The 19,942-nt window shown below is 39.3% G+C and overlaps 1 protein-coding gene across 6 annotated transcripts in view; it reads right to left on the bottom strand.

Annotated features, from left to right (window-relative positions):
- The window catches only part of LOC148015886 (putative LRR receptor-like serine/threonine-protein kinase At1g63430), a 143,824-nt gene extending 128,599 nt beyond the window's left edge, over nucleotides 1-15,225 (bottom strand). The window contains exons 1-10 of one of the 6 annotated variants that reach the window (XM_087664426.1): nucleotides 14,890-15,223; nucleotides 14,498-14,809; nucleotides 14,277-14,409; nucleotides 10,243-10,314; nucleotides 9,978-10,121; nucleotides 9,721-9,864; nucleotides 9,347-9,490; nucleotides 9,082-9,225; nucleotides 8,828-8,971; nucleotides 8,217-8,387 (exon numbers count right to left, since the gene is read on the bottom strand). In XM_087664426.1, coding sequence (XP_087520552.1) covers nucleotides 8,217-8,387; nucleotides 8,828-8,971; nucleotides 9,082-9,225; nucleotides 9,347-9,490; nucleotides 9,721-9,864; nucleotides 9,978-10,121; nucleotides 10,243-10,314; nucleotides 14,277-14,409; nucleotides 14,498-14,579 — 1,178 coding nt within the window. In that variant the 5' untranslated portion in view covers nucleotides 14,580-14,809; nucleotides 14,890-15,223. Of the gene's footprint in view, nucleotides 1-8,216; nucleotides 8,388-8,827; nucleotides 8,972-9,081; nucleotides 9,226-9,346; nucleotides 9,491-9,720; nucleotides 9,865-9,977; nucleotides 10,122-10,242; nucleotides 10,315-14,276; nucleotides 14,410-14,497 lie in introns of all 6 variants that reach the window. The other 5 variants (XM_087664428.1, XM_087664427.1, XM_087664425.1 and 2 more) reach the window with 5 other exon arrangements.
- Between the last annotated feature and the right edge of the window lie 4,717 nt (nucleotides 15,226-19,942).

Raw genomic sequence — 19,942 nt, 5'->3', positions numbered from 1 at the left:
CCTGCAACTGAGCACTTGAGTGCATTTACTGGCATTTTAAATCAGCTCAAGGATGCAAATTTGGATTTTGATGATAAGTTGAGTATTATCTGATTCTTGGGAGACCTTAGTGGTTTCTCTCAACAATAGCCCCAATCTCTCATATGATGGGGTGAGGGATTCAATCTTGAATGAAGAAATTAGATGTATGTCTAGTGGAGAAGGCAACAACTCAACTTTTAATGTAAGAGGCAGGACTGAAAAGAAAAATGCAAATGTTGGACAGAGAACAGAAGCAAGAGTAAAGAAAAGGAAAAGAGTGACAGTACTTGCTATCACTGTGGTCGGAAGGGCCACAAGAAGCCTGATTGCAGGTATTACAAGAAGGAACAAGAGGAAAAGAAGAATGTAGGAGACAAAAAGAAGAAAGAAGATAAGACAGATGTATCTGAGGTGGCCAAAGGCAAGGAAAAGACTAATGTGGCCTCCAGTGTAGTCATAGAGGAGCTTTCAGATACAGAGGCTGATGTATTATGTGCAGTTGATTATGATACCCTTGTATGTCACATGCAAGATATACAGATTATCAAGGCCGGTGATTACTGCACTTTTGTCAGTTGATGATGGTGTCACTCAGACTTGGATTGTAGACTCTCGTGCCTCTTTCCATGTAACTCCTTACTTGGAATATTTTGCTATGTTCAATACAGGCACTTATGGAAAGGTGTATCTTGGAAATAACCATGCTTGCAGCATTGATGGGATCGACACTGTACACTTGTCTTTAGATAATGGGCAAGAGCTTGTGTTGAAATATGTTAAATATGTGTTTGGCATCAAAAAGAGTTTACTATCTGTTAGTCAACTTGACTTGCATGGTTACACTACACTGTTTGGTGGTGGTTTGTGGAAAGTGAAAAAGGGTTCCATGCTGGTTGCAAAAGGAACCAAGAAGGGCAATTTGTATTGTTTACACTGTAAAGCTTTGAATGGAAAGTTTCTTGCAATTGCAAAAATTGGATGTCATTTGGAGTTATGGCATAAGAGATTAGGCCATATGAGCTAGAAAGGATTTGATATCCTTACCTCTTTGAAGAGGGTTGATGGAAAAGACTCTAAACTTAACTTTTGTAATGAATGTTAGTTTGGAAAGCAAGTAAAAAATTCATTTTACTCTGGTGTCTCTCGTAAGTCCAATGTCTTGGACTTAGTGCATTTTGATGTATATAGTATGCCAGTGAAATCGTTGGATGGTGCTATATATTGTCTCCTTTATTGATGATTGTTCCAAAAAGATTTGGGTTTACTTGTTGAAAAAGAAAAGTAAAGTGGTTGGTGTTTTTAAAACTTTTCATGCATTTGTGACCACTTAGACAAGTAGAAAGCTGAAATGCTTGAGAACTCATAATGGGGGTGAGTTTACATCTACTGAATTCAAGTCCTTTTGTGACTTGCATGGAATTAAGAGGGAGCTTACAACTCTTTACAGCCCTTCTTCAAATGGGATGGCTCAAAGATATAATAGGACTTTTATGTTAAAGAATGTGGTGCATGCTATCCACTACTAATCTCCCTCATGAATTTTGGGGAGAGGCACTCAAAACCACTGTTCACATTTGCAACCACTCTCCAAACAAGTCCTTAAATAATGGCATCCCTGAGGAGGCTTGGTCTGGCAAATCACCTCATATGACCATTTACACATATTTGGTTGTGATGCTTTTGTGCATGTTCAAGATGAGCTGAGGAACAAACTTGACCCAAAATCCACCAGGCATTTTCATGGGCTATGGTGATGAGGGTGAATTTGGCTACAGAGTGTGGTTACCTCAATCCAAGAAAATTATTCACAGTTGTAATGTTGTGTTTAATGAGGCAAAATTGTTGAAAGGTACTTTAGCCTCTAATGAAGATATAAAAAATGTAAAATTTAAGAATTTGCAGCCACCTATTACTTCAAATGATGAACCTTATGGTGGTGTACCACGGGCTGAAACTGATGATCAGCCAGTTATTTTTGAGCCAGATGATAATGTACACCAAATAGAAGCACAAGGAGGTCATAGACAGCAAGATAGACTTGCAGATTATGAAAATGCAGGTGCTGGTAATGAAAATGAAGGTGCTGTACAACATGAACAGCATGTTGAAAATGGCTTACAACAGCCAATAAATGCTGAAAATGATATACCTCCAGATGTAGACCCAATTCTTGAAAATGTAGATCATTGGGTATACAGGTCTACACGCGTAAGAAGGCAACCACACAGGTTTGATCCCTCCTTGCATTATACGATGCTTACAGATGAGGGTGAGCCTCCTACATACAAAGAGGCGAAGTCATGGCAATTCAACAGTAAGTGGGAGCTAGCTATGCAAGAAGAGATTAAATCTCTGTATGCTAATGATACTTGGGATCTTGTGTCGATGCCCAAAGGAAGGAAGCCTCTTCCAAACAAATGGGTTTACAAAGTAAAGACAGTTGATGGGAAAGCCAAGTACAAGGCAAGACTAGTTGCTAAAGGGTATGCACAAGAGGAAGGGATTGACTTCCAAGAGGTCTTCTCACCTGTTGTGAAGATGGCCACTCTACATGTGCTTTTTGCTCTCACTATTGTATTAGACTTAGAGCTGTAAAATTCAGCTCCATTTGATGCTGGTTTTGATAATCATGCATATCATAATTAAGCCAAATGAAAATGGGTAGCAAAGGGATGCTGAAAATCAACTTGGGCAACAAAATCAGCACGCTGAAAATGAATTACAGCAGCCTAAAAATGTATTATAGTAGCCTAAGAATGAATTACAGCAGCCTGAAAATGTATTACAGCAACCTGAAAATGCAGCTTAGCAGCAAATAATGAGGTCCTTGGCATTCCTTTGGATGCGGATCTATTGCTTGATAACATAGATCATTGGGTGAGAAGGTCTACATGTGTCAGGAGACCTATACAAAGGTTTGATCCCTCTTTGGACTGCATTTTACTCATAGATGAGGGTGAGCCTCTCACAGAGACATTATTTTATGAGTTAAAGAAAAAGTGGGAGTTAGCTATGTAGGAAGAAATGAAATCATTGCATCAGAATGATACTTGGGATTTGGTTCCATTGCCCAAAGATAATAAAGCTATTCCTAACAAATGGATCTATAAAATCAAGTGTGTGGATGGTTAACCCAAATACAAAGCCAAACTTGTGGCTAAGGGTTATACACAAAAAGAGGGGATTGACTTTCAAGAAGCGTTTTCACCTGTTGTCAAAATGACCACTCTTCAAGTATTGTTTGCTATTGTAGCATCTATGAATCTTGAGCTTTGATCAAATGGATATTAGAACTGCATTCCTTCATGGTGATTTAGGAGAAGAGTTGTATATGAAACAGCCAGAGGGCTTTGTTATGCCAAGGAAGGAGCATTTGGTGTGTAGGCTTAAGACAAGCTTATATGGTTTAAAACAAGCTCCTAGACAGTGGTATAAAAAATCTGATGCCTTCAAGCTCTCACATGGGTTTAAAAGAAGCAATGAAAAATCACTGCTTATGTATAAAGAAGGCTGATGATGGAAACCTTATAATTCTTGTGCTTTAAATGGATGATATGCTTATTGCTGGTAAGCATAAAAGCTAGGTTAATGCACTAAAAAGACAATTGAATTCACTCTTTTCCATGAAGGACTTGGGTGCAGCTGAACACATTTTGGGCATGCGTGTAACCTGAGATAAAGAATAGTAGCTCTTATTTCTCTCATAAGAAAAGTACATCAGCAAAGTACTTAATCGTTTTTCTATGGCAAATGCTAAGCCACTTGGTATTCCTTTACCACCATACCTTAAGCTTAACAAAGCACATTACCCAAAAGATGATAAGGTAGCCAGCTCTATGAAGGGTGTTCCTTATGCTTCAGCTTGTGGATCACTCATGTATGCTATGGGTGCTATTAGACCTAACATTGCTCATGCAATGGGAGTTGTGAAAAGGTTTTTGTCAAATCCTGACAAAGCACATTGGGAGGCAATGAAATGCATCTTCCGCTACCTTAAAGGCACACAAAGAAAATGTATTTGCGATGGAAAGGATATGTTCAATCTGCAGGGATATTGTGATATAGACATGGCAGGTGACTTGGATATTCACAAGTCTACTAGCGAGGACATATTTACCTTGATTGGTGGGGCCATTCCTTGGTACTCTAGATTACAAAAGATGGTAGCACTTTCTACCACTGAGGCTGAATATATTTCAACCACTGAAGCTTTGAAAAAAGCTATTTGGCTTGGTCGTTTGGTCAAGGATTTTGGGCTGCCCACCCAAACACCTATACTTGGATGCGATAGCCAGAGTGATGTATGCCTGGCTAAGAATGCCATGTTTCATGCACGTACCAAACATATTGATGTGCGGTATCACTTTATCATACAGGTTCTAGATGATGGTCTAGTCACACTGACTAAGATCAAAACACAAGATAACCCTCCAAATGTTCTCACTAAGAGACTAGAGTCTTACAAAGGCTCAACATGAGCATTGCATTCGACTAGTGGGAGTTGGTTAAAGATTCGCTAAGGATCTTTAAGTGGGAGGTTGTTGGGTGTAAATGCCCTTTGCTACTCCCATGTATAAATTTACTTATACATGTGATTGCACCCTTGTGGGTGTGAGTGTACTGTACCCCAAGTAAAAATACATTCTTTTATTCTTTGTGTGTACCACACTGGTACACACCCAACTCAAGTCTCCACTCTCTTTGCACTCTTTACTGATGAACACAACCCATTCTCTCTACGCACACCACCTGGGCACTCTTGCCCCCCCTTCATCGAGTCCCTAGTGTCACCACTAATACTTATGGCTAATAAAGTGACCTAGGAAAATTTTTGACACTAGGTACCACCTAGTACCTACCAAGTATAGCTTGTTAGTACTTTTGCCTTTGGCACCAACTAATATCTCAGGGTCCTAGGTCCCACATTGTGAAATAACTAACCTGCACCTCACATGTGCAAGTCACATTTGCACATTTGATTAACTCTTAGTCAAATGCTAAGAAAAGCATCGAAATTTCACATCCTTGAGATAAAGTCCACCCACCAACATTTTCCAAACAAAGATTGCGCATTTGAAGGGATTTTGTTAAGTCAGCCCACCATCATCGTGGATTTCTACCAACCTCCATCTTTGTGGAGGCCCCAAAGGGAATTGCCCTTATCCATCAATCATTCATGATCCTTAATGAGCAAATGATATATATGATTGGGGAATGCTTGCTCTAAGACTAGCCATCCATTAATTTTTCCAAGCTTGCCAAGAGCTATCCAAGGCAAGGGTTCTCAGACAAGCAAGGATTCCGAAATGGTTTCCCATAAATTAAAGGTACCCCTTGGGTACGTGAAAAATCCTTCACACTGACCAAAATGACATTAAAGTTTGCCATGTAGATACAAGTGCATCAAAATAGAAAATAGCACAATCCTTGCCATTCTATTCAACTTGGGCTGAGCTTGCTGTTTTTGTTCCCATGAAATTTGGAAGCAGCACACATTTCAACTTGTAAAGAATTGGTTTGCAATATCTTTTTTTTTGTAATGAGGCTTGCAATCTCTCTCTCTCTCTCTCTCTCTCTCTCTCTCTCTCTCTCTCTCTCTCTCTCTCTCTCTGCCCCAAGCTGTAATAACCAACCATCACTTTCATAAAAAGCCAGCCCTCTTTCACTTACTAGTTCTTTGCTTTTCAACACAATGACAAATTTTTCAACTCTCCCATTTTGAAATGCTCCATTCCCATTCCCTACTTGCCGCATTCTTATGTTATTCCATGTTCGTGTTTCCCATTCCCATTTCATGTTGCTAAACCTTCTACAAATACCTTGAGCTTTGCAAACAAAAAAAATTAAAGTAAGAGAACTGCAACCAGGAAGAGGGAGCTGTGGCCTTTGGATTATAGTTGCTTAATATCACAAGAGAGATCATTTCTAACTCTAGCAATGTGACGCGGCCAAAGAGACTATCTCTTATTCCTAGCAAACGTGAGAATAGGTACCAGGCATCAAAGAAAAGAGAGATACCTCTAGTATAGTAGGACCAATTCTTAATCTAAATAATAGCTATGTAGGTGTGAAAGGAACAAGAAAACACTAATACGGAAAGATCAAATCTCAAACAAGTAGAATGGGATCACAAAACTGATGGATTCATAATTACAAGAAACACGCTGCTTCCAACACACTGGAATATAGAAACAAGTATATGGCATCAAAAAGAACAAGAAAACAACTAGGTTGCACAGCCACTAGACTCAATACTCTTGTTAGCACCTCCAAGAGGCTAATTTTGGGAAACATTCAAAGGTTTGACAAATGGTAAAAAGGGAAGTAGAAGAAGAGGGAATGTTTGGACAGAGAGAGCAGCCAAAAAGGGTAGTGCTCTATGATTAAGAGACATCACTTGTAAGGCCTAATCATGTGAGGACAGGGACTAGGCATTGGAATGAACAAGAAATATGGAGGAATACCCCTAACATACTAGGATAAAATAAACAACTAGAATCCTAAGAGTGTGAGAAACAAATATTAGGCAGCAAAAGGAATAAGAAGATAGGTGGAATTCCTTGAGCCCTCTAACATGGCAAGACCATATCAAGGATAACTAGAATGGGAAGATTCCTAACTTGGACATTAGATTATGTTTGAATCTACAAAATGTCATCTTTTGTCAACCCTTGCTTTTTAACCAACTTTACCATGTTGGTCGCATAATTAGAAGGCCAAATACTTGTTCATGTTTTTTAGACATACAGCCCTCCTAGCCCAGAATTTTTACAAGCATATGATTAGAATTGGAACATAAAATGCTACTAAAGTTGAGCTAGTTTCCTCATATTTGGCCATTTCCATGACATATGAGAAGTTTTGAAGTGGTTTCAGGTCACATCACTCTATACAAGTTAGTGGTGCCTTCTTGCAAGCGTCCAAGGTTTAACAGATCCACTATGTTCCTTCTCACAGCATAACTAGATTCAGGTTAATTTCCTCAGATTTGGCCATTTCCATAACACATCCTGAAGTGGTTTTCAGGTCACATCACTCTACATGAGTTAATGGTGTCTTCTTGCAAGCATCAAGGTTTAACTGATGCACCATGTTCCTTTTCACAGCATAACTAGAGCATAGTTATGGGAAACAGGGAAATGGAAAGAGAAAGGAAAATGGGAACAGAAACAGAAACGGCAAAAATTTGGAGTTTGGGGAGTTTTCAATAACCATAGGGATGAGAAAGGCAGAAATGGAAACACAAACAAAACGTTGAAACAGCAAAAGAGTGGAGTTTCAGGGCATTTCCAATAACTATGAACTAGATTATCTTGCATTTTGTGCAATGTCAATGGCTCTTTTATGTGCCACACCTCCCCTTAATACCATAGCAAATAGAATATCCTAGCAAAATAGAAGACCTTGACAGGTCAACCTTACTGCAATTAAAAAAGATGACACACAGTACAAACTAATGTAAAATCTGGAAGGATAGTCCCATGTGCAATAGACTTGGCACCTTTAAATGTATTCTTGCCTCTTGTCTTCAGTAGATGATTACTTAGATACGAGTGTTTGGCCATCCTATGCATGTCAAATTTATGTGCTTTGGCATCCAAAAGACTTCCACTTGTGATGTCTCTCAAAAGTGGTGTATGAGGTTGTCCTTGCACATACATTTGCATTGACTGACTCATTAAAAGTGGGTCAATTCATGCACATACATGTGGGAAAAGGATGCCCCCATTTCAAGTGCGTTTATAATAGCCTTGAATATATTGATACACCTAGCCTTTAATAGGCAGGTCTCTTGCAAACATTAGGCAAATTCAAGCTGTCTTAGATCTTCCTTCCTGTCTTCAAAAGTCAAACTCTTCAGGCTCCACCAAGATTCTTTCACTAAGTGATCAATATACCTCGTCTGGATAATGATTATTCCTTGGAAAGTGCAGAATTCCTTTTGATGAATCTACAAAACCCTTTGGATCTGACAACAGACTGGAAGACACCAAGAACTCTGAAAATACAGGAAGCATCAGACAGCTGATAGAAACTTAAACTCTAAATAGCCTTTTAACAATAATAAGGACTCCAAATATATTGAATATCAAAGTGAAAATTGATCAAATTCACTTGCAAATTAACACTTCCTTGTAGAAAGCTTGAACACAACAGAACTGACAAAAGCAGTAAACATGGTGTATAGTGCATACAAATGCCCAAGATGGATAGTCTTGTTTTGCATATGCTTAGTGACAGCACAATCACTACTAAAAGGAATATCACCACCCAGTCCATTTCTGTCCAATCGAAGCTGCTGCAACTTGTGCAGATTACCGAGTTCAGCTGGAACCTTTCCATGCAGATGATTATTATAGAGGTATCTGAGAAAAAAAATTCGTTTTTTTATGAATATATATCTTGAACAGATTCATGCAAAGAGAAAGCATGAAACAAATGGTAAACAGAAAAAGAACCCTTCACAATTTTGTAAGATCAAATGTGTTCCCTAACTCTGTAGGGATAAATCCTGTAAGTTTGTTCCTACTGAGATCTAACACACACAATTTTTTCAAAACTCCAAGTTGCTTGGGCATAATTCCCGTTAAAATATTGCTGCCCACAATTCTGATTTTCACAACAGCATACATTACTTCTCTCTCTCGTCCAAGAACCAGTCAGAACAACCACATTATAAGATCAAACAAACATGATAAGAAACTGCTTGGTATACCGTTACCAAACTAATGGGATTCAAAGTAACAGGAAGAATAACTCAGAGAAAGGAAGGATTGTAATAGAAAACGTCAAATAAACACCTTACAATGTTGTGAGATTTGATGCATTCCCTACTTCTGGAGGGATCATTCCTGTAAGTTTGTTCCCGCTGAGATCTAAAACGCGCAGTTTTTTCAACATTCCAAGCTGCTTGGGGATAGTTCCATTTATATGGTTGCTACCTAAAAGCCTGATTCCATTTCAAAAAATGCACATCACTGTCTCCATTTTCCCAATACAAATTCAAACGACCACACACTCAGAATAGCAAGTAAAACAACAAGAGCCTACTCATCTTACAATTTGGTGAGATTTGATGCTTTGCAGATCTCTGGAGGTATTTTATCTTTCAGCTCATTTCCACAAAGATCTAAAACTCTCAGCTGTTCCAGGTCTCCAAGCTGCTTAGGGATACTGCCGTGTAAGTGATTACCACCTAAAAGCCTGTATAGGAAATATGTCTTCCTTTATAGTCGCATAAAGTGTATCGTTTCTTTGAAACATATTGCCATCCATTTTGAATTCTCTACTAGCACAGATGGTAAATGAAAAAGAAAACCCTTACAACTTTGTAAGATTGGATGGGTTCCCTAACTCTGTAGGGATTACTCCTGTAAGTTTGTTCCCACTGAGATCTAACATGCTCAGTTTTCTCAAACCTCCAAGCTGCTTGGGGATAATTCCTGCTAAAAGATTGCTGCCCAAAATTCTGATTTTCACAAAAACATATATTACTTCTCTCCCTTGTCCAAATAGACAGTCAGAACAACCACATGATAAGGACAAATAAACATCGTAAGACCACATGATAAGAACAAAGAAAAATTCTAAGAAGCCACTTTGTATACCCTTCCTAAATTAATGGGATTCAAAGTAGCAGGCAGCATCACTCAGAACAGAGGAACAATTATAATAAAAACCATAAAATAAACACCTTACAATGTTGTGAGATTTGATGCATTCCCTACTTCTGGAGGGATTATTCCTGTAAGGTTGTTCCCACTGAGTTCTAAAATGCGCAGTTTTTTCAAAGTTCCAAGCTGCTTGGGGATAGTTCCATTTATACGGTTGCTACCTAAAAGCCTGATTCCATTTCAAAAAATGCACATTATTGTCTCCATTGTCCCAACATGAATTCAAACAACTGCACAATAAGAATAAGCAACAAAAAAACAGCAAGAGTCTACTCCTCTTACAATTTCATGAGATTTGATGCTTTGCAGATCTCTGGAGGTATTCTACCTTTCAGCTCATTTCCATGAAGATCTAAAACTCTCAGCTGTCCCAGGTCTCCAAGCTGCTTAGGGATACTGCCATGCAAGTGATTACCACCTAAAAGCCTGTATAGACAAGCATGCCTTCATTGATAGTCCAATAAAGTGAATTATCTCTTTGAAACATATTGTTAGCCATTTTGAATTCCCTACTACCAACTGAATAAGAAAGGCACTCTTTTCTTACAATTGTTGAAGGGTTGGAATTAGCCCCAACTTTGGTTCAAGATACCCTTCCAAAAACTGGTTACTTAAATTCCTGCAACAAATGGATGTGAAAAAATGGCATCTTTATATTCTGAAGTATCTATCTCCAATTAGCCATCAACAATGAGCTCAAAATGGTGAAGCAACCCTTCTATGAGCACGAAGAAAAAGTTAGCACAGCATAGACTCGTGATATTGTTTACCCATGCACATTTGCACTTCTGCAGTAAAGCCCCATGTATTTTGTAATATAAAAGCCCATTTTGATTGGGCAAGTATACTCGGTATACAAAAAGACTGTTCAGAGACATGATGTTCAAACTCTAGTAGTTGTATTAAACTCCTGAATTCACTAATGTGACTTCAAGTGAAAGCAATCCTGTTGCTTATTGATATCGAACATAAGTAGCAAGTTGTGTCTGCAATGGTCCAAGAAAATACCAACAAAAAGTTCAGATAATGCAAAAAAGAAGCACTGTGTTCCTTTAGACAACATTAGGCCTAGGGTAACTCAAACTTATAAGATGGGAAGAGCTTAGTTTTGCCAGTTCGAGCATCACCAAACATACATCCTTCAAGGTCTCTCACATAAGAAACAGTACCAATGCCAACAGACTCTTAACTGTCTATGTTGCTGTCTACCTTGCCCTCTCCAGTTTCGTTAAGGACTGTGAATAGCAAACCAGCTCATTTACATCGACACAACATGAGATGATAATTTATTGTACTTGGACTACCACAGCTATTTTAATGATTGAAAATATATTTGGATTTGGTTTTGGCTCAAACTCAAAGTTTGGTTCCAGTCTTTATTTTTGCATCCTCTGTTAGAATCCTCATGAATTGTTGCCACCTGAACCAACTCAGACATGATTTGGGGCTCCCTATGAAGTATATTAACCTATCCATGCAAAGATCCTGTGCATACACTTTAGCAACTAAAGAGAGCAATACAGAAAGGACACAGGAAGCCCAAAATTCCAAAGACATACAGCCCAGCCAGTGCTACACACGTTGCCTCCACTGCACAACAAATCCAACTCCCATCAAGTTGATGCTTCCTCCAATGGGCTTGACCCTAAAAGCAGTTAGATTTCTACAGTATCATATACCCATTTGGTCCCAGTATATAAATGGGAGCAGGAATCCTCTACAATAACTAGAAAGTGCAATAGTTGAGGGCCAGCTCACACACTTATAGGCTCCCTCTCTCCACACCAAGAATCAACAAGTACAACACAATGAATGTGGCCACACACTCCTTTTATTGACAAAAAGGTGGGACAACCTATAAGAAGGACATTGACGAAGACTTGAAAAAAGCCACACATGAATTAGGTAGGCACCATGAACTTGTGAAATAGCCACTCTCAATGAAGCCAACCTCTAAAGTCAGAAAAGGTTTGTCGGTCCTGGGTTTTTCTCACCACCACACATAAACCAATTCTTTGGACACCAACGTGTATGTCCATGTAGCATCCATACAGCCAAAAGAGCTATGATAGAGAGAACTTTGTCCCCTTAGATGCGCATCTGCCTCCTCTCCCAATCCTTCAACCTCTTTCTCTTTCCAGAATTGATTCAAGCAATGAGGGGGCTGCTTTGTAGCTTTCTTTGTTCACCCTTCATAAATGAAGTTGGTAGCTCCAATGGAGTGTGAAACAGGGTCTCTTCCATGGATTGCTTGCCTTCACGATGCTCATTTGGAGATGATCCCTCGTTGCTTGGTTCCTTTTCCATAATTTTGCTAACATTTGTCAAGTATAATCTAAGCAACACCATCTCCATGGGTTTGGGACCAAAACGACATAGCTCATTGGACTTGTAGGCCTGAAGAGATCATCAGCCTCTTGAGTTCGTTCTTTTCCCTTTGTCTTCTTCAGTGCCATAGTGGAACTCAGCATTACCACAACCCTTGCTGTACCTTGCTAGAAGAATACCCAAACAACCTCTTTTCTTCACTTTAAGGCTCAACCAAAATGAGTCCCAAATCTATGCAGAAAATAAACAACACCCCTACACAACCCAAAATGCACAATGGATGGACTGCATAGAACCAATTAAGTGCTCAAAACTTCCCACAGTACTCATGTATGGTATCATCATAGCCATGTTGTACTCGTATACATAGGCCAATAGATATACCAATTCCCAAGCATGATGATTTTTCACTATGTTGACCAAAACCATACAAGCATAGAGTTTCAAAACAATCATGCATCCAAATGACAAAGTCAATACATAACACACATATTGCCTTTTTGCCTTCAATACATCATCAATCAGTGAAGAATGACCAAATTTCTGATGAGGGAGCATAGCAATTAGGCACCTAAACCTGCATATGCTCAGGCTCTATGTTCCCAAGGTTGACAAGTACCCCTGGTTGGTGGTTGCACCCCTCTCAAGGACTTTGCAATTGCAAGGAAGTCACTCCACTATTGTTCCAATCCTCCCTTGAAATCACTTGTAATGCTATGCAAGAATGAAACCCTTCTAGTTGCTACAATTCGACAAGTCCATAGACTCGAGCATAATAAGGTGAAACAAGCTGTGAACTGAAAGAGCTAGCAGGAAAGTCATACTCTCCACCACACATCCATTTATCTTACGGATTCATATTTATCATATAAGTTGCAATCTCTTAGATAATGGCAAAATGATAGGGAAAAGAGAAGACTGAAACCAATATCATTCCTACTCTTGCTGCCCAAACTATGAGGCTCCTCAAATGTGAGAGAGAACTGAGCTTCTTAATCTAAGGCGGCATAAACATTCTTAGCTATTCATGACCAAGCATGACTGCCTCCTTGGGCCCATGACTTGATTAGAGTCATTTGCAGCCCATGACCCTTCAAGGCCAATGTTGTCATTTTCTTTTGAATAAGGAATTGACTTGCTTGATATATATCATATTGAACAATTTTATCAAACTAGTTGCCAATATCCAAAGCCCTTAGCCAGCCCTAATCATACAATGACCATACCACAAGTACGACAGTAAATGCATGAAGCTTATCATCGCACATATCATTGATCATGGTATTGGCAGCTGACCATTCACCACCTAGCCATAGTTCCATGTCATGACGCCGCCCTTGATTTATTTAGGTTCAAGTTGCCTTGGATCCAACTAGCCTTACAACTTGCACCACCATATACGAGCTGAAGTTGGCCATCTACATGACATCCCCACACGTTTTGGTAACTGTTTGTAAACTTTTTCACTCCAAGACCTTGTGGATGTGTTGTGCTCACACAACAAAACTGATTCCCAGCCCAAAAGGAAATCCATGCCTGCAAATATGTCAGCTGTGTCTTGTATGTGCCCAATTAATTCTTAGCTAGCATTGTGTAATCATGCCAGCCATGTCTAGCATCTGTATAATTATCTGGCCATTCATTACAGCACATACATTGGACCTATTATTCTAGCATGCCCAGGTGGACCCTAACTATTTCACATTGACCCTTAGCTGAAATTGTTCTCTGTCTCATTGCTGCAAATCCTAAACCTATTGTTTGGCCATCTTAATATGCACAAGGTCAGACTTTTGTAAGCACTTGGGAGTCTGTGTCGCTACACAGCAGTCCAGAAATTGTCACTCTCATGTGAAGAACTAAACTGATTCTGCTTTCTCAGACTGGTTGTACTTTGTCAAACATTGGTATTTCTGCAAAATGCAAATTGAAACTTGGTTGACAGACACATTGACCGAATGAGAAAAGACCAAATGAGACTTAGCAGTCATCTTAAAAGCGCTCTAGGCAGAATGTTAAGCGACATAGATAGCATCCACGAGAAAACAAAAAGTCGCTCGAGCACCTTAAGTAGCTGGGCAGCAAAAGTAGCCTGAGGAATTTCATCAACAATTCATGCAGTGATTAGAGATCCTTGTGCCGCATGCAGATTATGCAACAAGAGGACAAAGAACTGGCTTCAAATAATCAACTCTCCCAAGTCCCAAGTAGTCTGCTAGCGTTACCAATCGGTAGAAAAATTTCATCACTTACAAGGTTTTCACCAGACCATTGACGCAGCCAATCCCAGGCCAATGGCATGGAGTCGTATCTGTACCATTCCACTTCAACAGAATTCCGTGTGGATCAGTTTGTATACGCTTTCTAAAATCTAGCAGTATTGATCCTGTTGCAGGACAATGCTTGTCAAAATATGGGTGTGAGAAGCAGTTAGCTCTCAGGATTTGCAAGTATATCTTTAAATGGGAAGTTACCGTCTTTGGTTAAAGCTGAGCACAGGGGAATTAGACAGGCGATCCATAGAATCGCAAGGAACATGCAGGGAGTAACCTGCATTGTCCAAACCCTTCGCAGCGCTCGTTAAGGTATAATAATGTAAATCATGCTGCAAATATGAGCTTCCTGTTCTCCTGCCTTCGATAGCAACGTAGCTACGAAGGCCCGTCTAAGGCTCTCGTCTTAAGGGAGACGGAAGAAACAACCAGCTTCGGCGCTTCCGCCTGTGATTCCGTTATTCTGCAATAAACGATATCTGATCGAGCTTCGTCAAACCAAATCTCCCAACCCTGCGTCAACGACGATAAGACATTCTTCTTCGTCTTCTTCTTTTCCTGATCAGTGATGATGATGAGAATGGGAGGCGCACCGTTCGCAGCACGGGCTCCTCCGCCACGCGCGCTGTTTGCCAGAGTGTTTCTTCTAGGCTACTCCCGAAAGGGTCCCGCCGATCCATTGTACTACCACGCACGTCCTCTCTTGCTCGCCACCTGCAGTTCATCATCCTCTTCTTAAATATACGTAGACCTTTGTGCTCTTTATGCATATATACATGGTGACCTTGATTAATTAGTCGATTTCCTTGATCCTCCGGGAGTCCATTGCTCTGTGACGAATTATCTCACGTTTTCTAGATTAACTTTTAAGGCCTCCCCACGTTCCTGCCATCATGTTCTACAGCAAACTAGCAATACGACCCTGAAATAGAGTTTTTAGCACCCGAGGCCTGCTGTCAAACTTTCAACACTGGGTGGCCAGTTGTGTAGCACAAGGTATGCCACACATATGCGCCAAAAAATAATAAGGGTATAATATCGCACACAAGAGCATTGCCCCTTTTTTTTTACGAGAGATAGAAAGAGAGACAGAGCACCCTTTTTATTTAATTTTTTAAAAACTCATTTTTCTCAAAACGCAAGATATCTACATATTCCAAAGGTAAGTGAATCACTTAACTGAAATTAACAATGGGTAATTCTTTTGGGACATGCATCAACTTGTCACTGCACCATAGTATAAGCATATGCCCTAAAGGGCAATGCTAACAAAAGGGGTTCTACATGATAAAATAGTTCAAAGTTATTGACATACCAATATAGGTTTCTTTACACATGAAAAGGTAGTTTGTATTAATAATAAAGAGGACCTTCGATTACATGGGACTTATGCCCTCACAATAGACAATATCGTGGCCGCATCCTAGGTGCTCAAGACCCTAAACTTACTAATTAGTTCCCATATACAGCTAGCCTTGGAGCTAATCTCTATCTAGCATGGCATGACATTAACGCCTTGAAAGACTGCATGATTCCTAGCATGCCATATCAGGTATAAAAGCACGAGCTAATTGACTAGGTAGCGGTGCTTAATAGTGGGATCAAAGAGCCCTAGCATGTAGGTTTGCAGGTTTTTCTCATCCTCTTCAACCCTAGGAAAGTGACTAAACACTAGTGATCACACATCTTTAATTAAACGTCCATTCCATAACACATGTTGGAGAGTGTCCTCCCTTCCATATACATAGAAGCCATTGGATATTCCCCTTTTCTTAAACTTGGACCCATAGAATAAAGCACCTAACATCACTCTCTAGAGAAAGATTTAATATTTTAGTGGTGGGAATCTTAAAACCCAAGTGCTACCAACGCATTATTTGGTATTGTCCACCACTGTCAATTGCATGCCCTAAACCTCGGCTAGCCTATTAGCCAAACTACTTTTTGCCTTGAGAATATGAGCCTTGATGACCCTTGTGTTGAGGGACTTGGATAGTCCCCCCCCACCCCCCCAAAAAAAAAGTAAGGTAAGAGAATATGACTTCCTTGTTGGAGTTAGTTCTAGCCCCACTTTGCTAAATCACCCAATCTTTACCAAGTTGGACAGACCTAGAAATAGTATCCCATTTGAGCTCTTCATTGCTTGCTAGTCATTGGATCCCCTCCCCAATCCAGTGCTTGAACTTGATAAAACCTCTTTTTGCTAGTTGTAGGGTTTTTTTGTCCCAAGCTAGAGATTAAGGGGGGATTAAATCTTCTAGACCAGAAGATATTGTCCTCACTATCAACCTCCCTTGGCCAAATAGGTTTCTTTGCATCAAAAACATTCATTTAAATCTACTAATGTTCAAAGTTCTTGACATACTAGGTAGGTTTCTTTGCATCAATACATTTAGTTTAAAAGTACGTAAGGTGTGGCAAGGCATGGGTTTGCAAACTAGTCTTACAATGAGTTGTTTGTTGCTTGCAACCATGAAAGGCACAAAAACTAGATTTGAGAGAGAGTATAGAAATGAGATGAGCATGTGTAAATTTGGAATCAACAAACTAAACTTGCACACAACTCTTAATAAACTAATTTCGTTCGTACAAAATAAATTTCATATAGAATCAAGTAGTCATGGATTAACAACTCTATTCTTTCTCTCAGAAAAATAACCACATAATTGCTACTTAATATGAGGCTCCAACTAGCTATAACTCTAAACTACATGAGAAATTTACAACTTTCAATAGATTGAATCGAATATAAGGCACCTCAATGGATATATTGGAAGCTTCTCTAACAATAGGGTTTTGTAGGCCTTCCTGTCAAAGTATAGTTTTCCTAGGCATTTGATTCAATCTCCTATGTAGCAATGGCCACCTAGAGCGACATATATTATTTAAGCAAGGGGGATGTGTTTAAGTTTTTCTTAAGAGTTACTTCTCCAATCAATGTGGCAACATCCATAGGTTGTGTGGTGCATCCTTTTACTATATTAAAGAAAGGTTTATTGGGGATGCCACATGGCAGCCTCCCATGCCCCCCACAAATCATATTGGCTTGCCACGCATTTCCTTTCACATCTATGCATCTAGGGACAAAGAAGGCGCTGCTCTTGCTACATTTGTCACATATGCAAAAATGTAAATTGAAACAAGCAAGAGAGTATCAAGTCATGGGCAAGGCCCTTTCATATCCACTCTCTTGACTAATGGGTTGTGATTGAGAGAAGTTGGAAAGTGAAAACGTGAGTTTTTGGCTATGGTCGTCAACTCATCTTCTCTTGCCTCAAAGCTAGCATAATTGCAATTGTTTAAGGCATGGTCAAGATTTCCACAAACTTGGCAATTGGCTGGCATTATTGCAGTCGCTTAAGGCCCCTAGGTAGCAACTATGGCAGACAAGGGGGAAAACACTTAGAGAAATATACAGAGAAGGGGTATGAGAAAGAGAGTGGGGGTGGGGAGGCTAGCTTGGTTCTAGCCACTTTGTGTGTGCATATGATATGTATATGGCACCCTCACTCAATTTTAAAAATTCTTATATGTCTCCTTTTTTTTCTATGTAGATGAAGGAAGAAATAGAAAAAATATAAATATTAAAATTTTATCCCCTCCAAGTCAACTCTGCATCATCCCATCCCCATCAAACCAATTCACTTCCTTTTCCTCGCCATGAACCAAAACATTCATAAAAGTCTTCACCCCATCACTATCTCCTTCTCTTTTATTAGGCCACTACATAATGTCATATATCCTTTTAATATATTAACAAAGAGCTTCCAAAACTAGAGCGAGGCCACTCGAGTGGAAGCAAAGGCAGACACTTAAGCTCTCTTCCAAAGAGCACAGAGTTACATCCATTCAAAAATTGTCAATGCTCTTGCTTAAGAGGCTCTCAAGGGCAAGGAATCGAGAGGGGTGCTTGAGTGCGACAAAATCACTTGAGTTGTAAGTGCATTTGAGTGACAGAAGATAGGAGGAAAGAAGGGACTCAAGAGCAAGATAGGAAGAGAGAAGAGAGGTATTGAGCCTCATTTAAATCTTGAGCACAATGGTCACAATATACATAGATAAAATACACTAATACATAGTATTGTTTCTAAAAGTAAGAATGAGAATTATTAGACAATGCTCTTTCTTGCACACATATATTTCTTATTCTATTTTCTAATGGTGCACACACAACATAGCATATAGATAAAGTGAAACATATATATTAGGTATAGTAGGAACTTCCAAAGTCAATCATGTTGCCTTGCTCTTTGTGCAAGCGTTTGATGGTAATGTGATGTTGAAAGATCTCTGGTGAACAAATCGGATGCTGTATGCGCGCGTAGTAAACGATCGAATGTCTCCAAGAACAAAGAACTCTACAAAAGCTCATAAAGCAAGGAGATAGATTTGCACGACATGAGACAAAAAGACAAATTGGGTATAATCTCCCCCCATGCCTTGTGTGAGCGCTCCATAAGGCATGTATTTATAAATTTATTAATCTCCAAGCTCAAAAATAGCCCAATTTACAATTAGCATACTTTTAGCTTTTGTGTTTGTTTTTGCCCAAATAAAGAATAAAGCACTTAGGCGTCCAAAAAGTCATGATGTGCCCAAATACAATGTCCAATAATGAAATATTTAAACCAAGCGCCTATGCGCATACTAAATAATAAATGTGTGTCCAACGTTTTAATAAACAAGCGTGCCTAAGTAAATATTAATGCCACGCCTTTAATGATGAGACGTACGCCCATCAAAAATAATAATTCTTCAAGGTAATGCAAATACACGCCATCGCCCAGTGCTTCCCAACGCCATTGCTGCCTACTCTACACATCAACTGAAGCATTCACAATTGTTAGAAAATAATAAGATGAAATCCATAAAAGTGAATACCTAGCAGTCTTCACAGCTACGAAATAATCAAATAGGTTGGAACTCTGTCCTAACCTTAATTTAATATGAGTACACTCTAAACTCATAAACGTCCATTAATTTAAATATGTATTTTGTGGAGTCACCCGCTGTGGAATCACCCACATGCACATTAAATTAACTTGACGCCCGAAAAGGATAGGCGTCCCCGTCAACTTCTCGTACAAGGAATCTACATTGTGTATGAGTCCCAATAAATAAATATAGTTTTACAGAATCCATCAAAAAAACCTCACGGAATCCACCGTGAGATATACCTCCTGGCATCATATCCCCCAGGGTGGGATAGCAATTGTCCTCAATTTCTATTAGCTCAATGTGAAGTGAGTAATGAGGGGTAAGCACTCAGCTAGCGGGCATGTATCCATTGGGCTTCTTCAACAAGAGATTTTTTACTTGACCAAATATCTAGAATATCTACGGCCAATTCTAATAGTCATAAAGTCAGTGTCTAGAATAGTTTCTGGTTCAAGAATTTCAATTTCTGCTTCTAACAAATGAGGGTTTTCATAGACAGGGTGGACAGGTAATTGGCCTCTAAAAGGTTGTAGTAAACTGATATGAAAAGTATTATGAATTTTCCAATGTTGGGATAGTTCTAATTTAAATGCATTGTCATTGATCTTGTGAGTTATTTTGAAAGGTCCATAAAATCTAGGTGCTAATTTAACAGCAGGGTGTTTCTCAACACTTTGCAATCTTCTCTTTTCAATGAGTAACCAAACA

The sequence above is a fragment of the Lygodium microphyllum genome, chromosome 23 (genome assembly GCF_053477565.2).
Source record: "Lygodium microphyllum isolate KBCC chromosome 23, Lygodium_microphyllum_v1.1.10, whole genome shotgun sequence".
Taxonomy (NCBI): Eukaryota; Viridiplantae; Streptophyta; class Polypodiopsida; order Schizaeales; family Lygodiaceae; genus Lygodium; species Lygodium microphyllum.
The sequence above is the reverse complement of the archived record's forward strand: the minus strand, read 5'-3'. Positions and strand labels throughout refer to the sequence as shown.